General features: G+C 42.5%; 1 protein-coding gene across 1 annotated transcript in view; it reads right to left on the bottom strand.

The window, feature by feature from the left end:
• Positions 1–714, bottom strand: part of OPRD1 (opioid receptor delta 1) — a 52807-nt gene extending 52093 nt beyond the window's left edge. Inside the window, exon 1 of the mRNA XM_069078374.1 lies at positions 137–714. Coding sequence (XP_068934475.1) covers positions 137–348 — 212 coding nt within the window. The 5' untranslated portion in view covers positions 349–714. The remainder of the gene's footprint in view (positions 1–136) is intronic.
• Positions 715–8721: the final 8007 nt, after the last annotated feature.

Raw genomic sequence — 8721 nt, forward strand, 5'->3', positions numbered from 1 at the left:
CACACACACACACACACACACACACACACACACACACACACACACACCAGGCGCTCCTGGGCGCTGTCCATCACCCTGGAGGCCTCCGGGTGCCCCCTCCCCCACCCCCAGCCCTCGCCCCAGGTCCCAGCCTCACCTTACGATCCCATACATGACCAGTACGTTGCCCAACAGTCCTACCACACACACAGCGGAGTAGAGAGCCGTGATCGCCACCGCCAGCGCAATGGACGCGGCGCTGCGGCCGCCCCCGGTCAGCTCCGGCTCTGGCTCCGACGCGTTGGCGCCCGAGCAGTTAGCGAGGAAATGGGGAGACGGCTCGGCGTCTGCCAGAAGGACCGGCTCCATGGCGGGCAGGTCGAATGGGAGAGCTGGGACTGACCCGGACTGGACGGGACCGGATGGGACGGGACGGTCGAACCGGGTCACTCGCTTTCCCGCAGACTGGAGCAGGGAGCCCAAGCGGACTGCAGTAACTGGCTCCTGGGCGCCCCAGTACACGGAGGCGGCCCCCGGGGGTTGCCGCTCTGTGCGGTGCGCTTAGCGCGTCCGGGAGCAGCCCTGGCACTCCCCAGCCCCGCTGCGGGGAAGGAGCGGCTGACCCTGGAGCTAGCTCCCCGACCCGAGGCTGGCGTCCAGGATATCTAGCTCGTTCCTCGCCAGCCGCAGCGCCGCTTCCTCGGGCTCCCTCTCCAGCGGGCGCCCCAGCCCTGACTCGCCGTCGCTTCTAGCCCCGGCGCGATTTATTAGAAAACCTGCCGGCTCCTCAGACGTGGTGCACCACGTGGGCAGCTGCCAGGCTGCGGGGGCGGACTTTGCATCAGCCTGGCAGACCGGACCCCGGCTCCCAACCGGTCCTGGTGCAGCCTGGAGAGCAACATGGGCTGCGTTCGATCTATTGATTATCTCCAAACGATCCCATATACCTCCTGTTTGTAGCTAGTTGTTCGAATGTTTTCTCCCCAGAACAGAACTGTCTTTTGCCTTTCTTTGTGTCACTAGCGCTTAAAGTACTTGGCACCCAGTAGACACGTAATAAATGCTCACTGACTGACTGACAAACACCATTCGACGTAAACCGACGCAGGCTACCTGGTGCAAAACTCTGGATTTGGAGGTTCGAGTCCTGCCTCGGTCTCTCGCTAGTGTGACCTTGGGTTAGTCATTTATTCTTACCAATTATATTTACATACAGCTATCAAAAGATTATTTAATAAAACAAATTCACAGACCCTGAGTTAAGAACCCATGGACCAGAGGTACTCTGACTTCTCTTTCAGTCCTGAATCAAGGGCAAGTAAGGCAGAAAAATGTGCTGACTAGAGTCAGGAGGACTGAGGAAGCCCTGGGCCCCAACCCCAACGCAGACACTCACCCTGTTAGCCAACACAAGTCACTGAACCTCTTTGAGCCTCAGTTTCTTCATTTGTAAAATAAAGATAATGATAGCATCTCCCTCACAGAGTTATTGTGAGGATCAGGTGAGATAATGTACATAAGTAACTAAATAAATGTGTCATTATTATTATGATTTTGTTGCAAGGTATTGTGCTTGGTAAGAACCATGCATGAAATGAGACAGAAGAAGCCTTCAAGAACTTTACAATCTGGGGGGAGAGGGGAAAGGAGTAATGACAAGTTCACAAATAACTGCAGTACAAGTCGGGAGGTAAACAAGTGCAGGGGAGAATGGACTGAGAGATTGGAAAGACATCATTCACTTGGAGAGGGTTGGGTAGAGGAAATCAGGAAAGGATCTAGGAAGGCTGAGCCAGGCCCTAAGGAAAGGGAAAGAAGTCAGCAGACCAAGATAAAGGGGAGACCAGTCCAAGTTTGCAAAGGCACAGAGGTGATGAAAAGGGAAAAGATAAGGTAGAGGGGGTGGAACAGCTAACCCAGATCCACTGCAAGAAATGTCCAATCAGGCTGGGAATAAGGTTGAGCCAACTCGTGGAAGAGGTTCAGGAATAGTGAGGGAGACAGTCAGACCTGTGCTTTGAGAATCACCCTGGCTGCTGCATTAAGGCTGGATTGGAGGGCTGGGGAGGGAAGAGGAGCAATTGAGAGCGGGACAGGGGTCCAGAGGCTGTTGTCTTTGTGCATGCCAGAGGTGATGAAGATGTGTACTAGAGAAAGAAAAGAGAGCCAATTTTCAAGATTGTAGAAAGTAGAATTGACAGGAGCCAGCAGCTGTCTGGATGTTCAGGACCAAGGAAAGAATCTAGGATGATAATGAGCCTTTGAGCCTGGAGGAATGTTGTCAGAGTCTGATGCTGGGATTAAAGGGGCTTTTCAAAAGAATCAGATGAACCTGTCATGGTAGAGAGCAACAAATCCTTTCATGTCTCAGGCAGGGTTTGCTTTTTTTGTTTTTAAATAAAATTCTATTTATTTTGTAAACATTTCTAAATTACATGCAAAAAAATTTTAACATTCATTTTTAAAAATTTTGAGTCCCAAATTCTTTTCCTCCCTCCTATGCTTCCCCCCTCCTTGGGAAGTCAAGTAGTGTGATATTGATAATTTATACATGTGAGGTTATGAAAACCATATTTCCATATTAGCCATGTTGCAAATGAAAACATTAGGAATGTTGCCAGGAGACTTTAGGCACCTACTCTTCAAGGCGGTGGTAGGAAGAGGGAATTCCTAATGTACTAGTACTCTTGCAGGGATCCATGCTTTAGGGTACTTCAGACACCTTGGGGATCAGAGGCCCTCAGATGGTTTGGGGGGAGGGGAGGGATCTGCTCTGGCAGATGTGATTGGTTTCTTTTCCCTAAGGTTTGGGGTGGGGAGAGAGAAATCCAATAATCTAGGAAACTGGAAGATTACCTCAGAATATAATTTTCCAGATATGGGGGAGGAGGGTTTCAAAGAAGGAGCAGATCAAGTAGGAGGGGGTACCAAGTAGGAGGAGTCTGGGGAATAAACAGCCTGCCAAACAGAGAAAGACAAGATTGGAAAAATGAAAGGCTTTCCTGCCTATAACAAATGGGAAGGCGGTGGTGCCATTAACAGAGAAGTTCAGGAGTTGGAGGAAGTGATGAGACCAATTTTGAATGTGATACATTTCCATAAAGGTGCCAACAGGCTGCCCAAGTGGAACTGTCCAGCAAGCAGTTAAAGATGTGAGTCTGGAGCTCAAAGAAGATAAATATCTAGCTATTGAATCAGCTCCACAGACATGATCTTTAGAGCTCTAAGAGTAGATGGGACTGATTATTCATCCATGATTTTACTTAGACTGTAAGCTCTTTGAAGACTAAGTTTATCTTCTTTATCTTTGTTTCCTCAGAAATTTATTTATTATTTTTATTATTACTTATATTATTATTATATTATATAATGTAATAATATACAAATACATATTATATAATATAATAAATTATATTATTATTATATATTTTCCTCAGAAATTAGCCAAATGCATTTGCACATAGTAAGCATTCATATTTTGAATTAAATTTGTGAAATGAATAGGGGCAAGAATCCTTGAGCTGGAGGATGATTGTTATGTGAGGTTGTGACTGTGCTCATAGACCACCAGTAGTGTCAAACTCAGAAGGAATGCGGCATACTGACTGTGTTGTTGCTGGTCAGTTTTTCTTCGGTCATGTCCAACTCTTCATGACCCCATTTGATCTTTTCTTGGCAAAGACACTAGAGCGGTCATCTCCTTCTCCAGCTCATTTTACAGATGAGGAAACTGAGGCAAACAGAGTGAAGTGACTTGCCCAGGGTCACATAGTTTGTAAGTGTCTGAGGCCAGATTTGAATTCAGAAAGATGAGTTTTCCTGATACCAGGCCCAGTGTTTTATGCACTGAGTCACCTAGCTGCTCTGCATATTGACTTAGAAAACTACAAATTAACATTATCTTTGTTGCTGCTTAGGTCAAGTTTGATACCTCTGTATCTACTATCTTAGAAAAATTGAACCTCAGAATGTCAGAGGTGGGAGGGGCCTTAAGGACAATTGTATCAACAATGCAATATTCACAGTGCCTATGGCAATTATAAATATGCTGATGTGGTTATTAATCACAAAATATACCAGGCTCTCTATATGGGGGATAAAGCTAGAACATTTATTAAAACACCAAATAATTGAGTCCCAAAACCAGAAAGTCAAAGCCATCACACAGTAGTTATGAAGTTGGCACATGTAGTTAATGTACTAAACACCCACATTCTCAAGCCTTTAAAACAAAACGGGCTACCTCAGGCAAAGGTCCTCCTTTCCCCACTCACAGCAACTGCTCAGTGTCCAGGAAGCATGCTCTCAGCAGTTCCAGCCTCCCCCCCCCCCACAGTTCTGGTTCCTGGCAGTCCTCAGCAGGAGTCCTTAGCAGAAATTCTGGCTGGCTCAAATAAAAAAGAGTTCGCACCTCCACCTCCACCTCCACTGATACAGCTGCTGCTGCCGCTGCTGCTGCCACCAATCACCACAGAAACTCTAGCTTGGCTTCTGCTTCATCTTGCTCCACCACTTTCTGCTACATCAGCAAGTCCAATGGAGCATGGAAGATCTTTAAATCCCATAACCCTTACAACAACCTAGCCTCATCCCTTCATTTGACATTGTAGAATAAGGAGGATCAAAGAGCTAAGTGGCTATTAGAGAATCATATTAGCTTTCAAAACTTAATTATGGAAATGGTTTCTCAAACTGATCCAGTCATTCTGGAGACCAATTTGGAACTATGCCCAAAGGGCAATCAAACCACGCATACCCTTTGACCCAGCAATACCACTACTAGGTCTGTATCCCAAAGAGACCAAAGGAAAAGGACCTATATATACATAAATATTTCTAGCAGTTCTTTTTGTAGTGGCAAAGAATTGGACAATGAAGGGAGGCCCATCACTTTGGGAATAGCTGAACAAGTTGTGATATATGATTGTGATGAAAGGCTATTGTGCTTTAGGAAATGAGGAGCAGATTTCAGAAAAACCTGGAAAGACCTGTATGAACTGATACAAAGTGAAGTGAGCAGAACCAGGAGAACATTGTACACAGTTAACAAGCAATACTATACAATGATCAACTGTGAATGACTTAGCTATTCTCAGAACTATAATGATCTAAGACAATTCCAAAGGCCTCATGATGAAAAATGCTATCTACCTCCAGAGAAAGAACTGATGGAGCCTGAATCCAGATTGAAGCACACTCTGTTTGTGTGTGTGTGTGTGTGTGTGTGTGTGTGTGTGTGTTTGGTCTGTGTTTTCTTTCACAACATTACTAAAATGAAAATAGGGTTTGCATTATTGTCCATGTATAATTTGTATCAAATTGCTTACCATCAGTAAGGAAGGGAAGGTGGGAAGGAAGGGAGAGAACTTGAAACTTAAAAAATTTTTTTAAAAGAACATTAAAAATTGTTTTTACGTGTAATTGAGGGGAAAACAAAATATTATCAAAAATCAAATTTTAAAAAAAGAGAAAATGGTTTCCCAGGGTCAGCATAGGGAAGAAGTACATTAAACTCGAAGTCAGTCAATTCATTCCATTCCCAATTTAACAATGAGCAAATACTTCCTCCTCCCTGGGCTTCAATTTCTTCATCTGCAGGGTGCCCCTAAAGTCTGGACACATAGAAAATCTCATTAACTATGCATATTTCCAAGAAATTAAATGAATGAAATTTCAACAACATTTTATTTAATTAGCATAAATTTTAGCCATGACAATTTCATATGGAATAAAAGCTTTCATTAGCTATTGGGAACTATTTTCCATATTAATGAGATTAATTTAATTTAATTAACGAGATTTCCTATGTCTCCTATGTCTTTCTATGAAATCTCATTTATGCTAATTAAATAAAATGTTGTTGAACATTTAATTCATTTAATTTCTTGAAAATATGCATAGTTAATGAGATTTTCTATGTGTCCAGACTTTAGGGACACCCTGTATGAAATGCATTGGTTGGACTGGTTCAATTCTAACATTCCTTTTATCTCTAGTATTATATATTCTCCAAGCTCCAGTATTCTATATTGTAAGGTTCCTCCCAGCTCTGACATCTGTGTTCTAAGGCCCCTCCCAGTTCTGACATCCTACACTCTAAGGCCCCTTCCAGTTTTAATATCCTGTGTTCTAAGGGCCTCCAAGCTCTGACCTCCTGTGTTCTAAGGGCCCTCCCAGCTCTGACCTGTGTTCTAAGGGCCTCCCAGCTCTGACCTCCTGTCTTCTAAGGGCCCTTCCAATTCTGACTTTCTGAGTCCTAAAGGTCCTTGGATTTCTGATCCTTTGTGTTCTAATCCCCCTTCAAGCACTGACATTCTGTGTTCTAACATGATTCTGTGTTTAAAAAAAAAAAAAAACAAGCTAGAAAAAAAGGAAAACATCCTTTCTGCTGCCATATGGGGGTAATTTTCACATGGGAATTGATGATGAATCACCAAAAAACATGCTGCTTTTTTCCATGCTCCATTATGGAGCCCGTCAGTATCAAGGTCAGCGGGATGATTGATGTTTCCAGAATTCTCTAATGGGTGTCCATTCCCAACTTCTAAAGCAATGAAATGAGAAAAAGCATGAACCACCCCCAAGATATCAGAAGGGTGCAAGAGGTCAAACCCATTCCCTCCCCCAAACCCAAAACTCTCAGGAGTCAAAACAAAAAGGAGATCCCTTAGGAAACTATTGAAAACAGTGCATGTGGGAATGTGGGTATTGCTTGCCAAAGAGAAGTCTATACATGTGTCTGGAAGTGAACACAGTGACGTTATCAGACTTAACCAGACAGCTCCTTCATGCTTCCATTTCCCTTCACCCCCTTTGACAGCACAAGCTACAGAAGAAACATAAAATGATGAGACCCAAAATGAAAGCTGTAATAATCCTTTGCCTTCATGTAGCATTTCACATTTCCAAACACATTTACATCCATGCTCTTGCTTTCTGGTCTGTCATCCCATGAAGTAGATAAGGAGTGAAAATTCATTCAGCCCAACCCATGAGATCTGGTTACATATACTTAATGTGGAAAAAGAAATCTGCCCATAGAATCTGAGATTGTCAGATTTAGTAGGCCCTTAGAGAACGTGTAGGCCCGTTCCTGTCTGAAGCATGAACTAGAACATCCTCATATGCCACGAAATCAAGGCACCAATCTTTATTATTAATGTTTCTTCTTAAATTCTGGCACTCAGAACTATACTCCAGATATGGTCTGAATAGGGCAAAGTCATCTTCTTTGTCTCCTAAGATTGCATTTAAGTCAAATACCAGCTCAGAAACTTACAAGTTTCAGGAAAGTCACTTCTCTCCATGTCTCAGTTCCCTCTTCTATAAAATAGGAATAATGACATTTGCACTGTACATTTGCACAGTACCATAGACATGGAAGCTTTTGTGGCAGTGTGAACCATAGCTGAGATGTCAGACTAACTGCCCCCAAAATTCCTCAGTGCTGCCAAACCAGACTAACATGAAATTGGACAGTGTTTAACAAAAAAAAATAAAAATACTACACAATATAGATAATATTAATTTGTGGTTTTCTAAATCAATATGAAGCCTGCAGAGATCTCTTTTTATTTGTATTAAGCTGGAAATATCTAAGGCAGCCCTTTCTACTGCTGGACAGATCCAATTAGAAGTCTTTCCAGCTAAAATCTACCTCTCTGAACATTGTACCATAGTAACAGTAACACTGTGCAATGACTAACTTTGATAGACTTAACTCATCTCCACAATGCAAGGATCTAAGACTAAAAGTCTAAAAGACTCATAATGGAAAATGTTATCCACAAACAGAAAAAGAACTATGGTGTTTGAATATAGATCAAAGCATAATGTTTTCTCTCTTTTTTTTCTTTCTCATGGTTTTTCCCTTTTGTTCTGATTCTTCTTTCACATCATGACTAATGTGGAAATATATTTAATATGATTGTACATGTATAACCTATATTAGATTGCTTACTGTCTTAGGGAGTGGAGAGGAGAGGGAAGGAGGGAGAAAAAAAATTGGAACTCAAAATCTTATAAAAGTGAATGTTGAAAACTATTTTTTTTTTAAAGCAATTGGGGTTAAGTAACTTGCTCAAGGTTACACGGCTAGGTGTTTCTGGGTGGGAGCTAAGTGTCTGAGCCTGGACTCGATCCCCAGGTCATCCTGACACTGGAGCCAGTGCTCTTACTCGCTGTGCTACCTGGCCACCCCAAAAACTATCTTTACATGTAATTGGAAATAAATAAAATAGTATTAAGTCGGGGGAGAATCTATCTCCTAGGTAAAAAGTCTGGGTTTTCCCTTCTGAAGCCACTCCAAACAAGATGTTAACTAATTCATGTTAACCTTTCACATGCTGGGAAGATATCTATCATAACCTAAGTTTTGCCTTCTTCAGAATGAACATTCCCAGTTCTTTCAACTAATCCTCTTGTATAAGTATGATTTCCACTTCTCTTGACATTCTGGCCACTCTCCTTTGAGCACAATGCAGGTTTTCTTTTTTTTGTTGCTGTCATTATTGTTGAATTATATTTTTTTCCAATTACATGTAAAAATAGTTTTAACATTTTTTTTAATTCTGAGTTCCAAATTCTCTCCCTCTGTCCCTGAGAGGGCAAGCAATTTGATATGTTAAACATGCACAATAATGCAAAACATTTCCATAATCATGTGAAAGAAAATACACACACAGGGGATATCCTGTGGGACTGCTATTTTGGGTCAATGGGTAGGGAAAAAACGGGGAGAAA

This window comes from Petaurus breviceps, unplaced genomic scaffold, assembly GCF_028583685.1.
Source record: "Petaurus breviceps papuanus isolate PSGF00001 unplaced genomic scaffold, PetGlider_PUasm1.0 91041, whole genome shotgun sequence".
NCBI classification, from domain to species: Eukaryota; Metazoa; Chordata; class Mammalia; order Diprotodontia; family Petauridae; genus Petaurus; species Petaurus breviceps.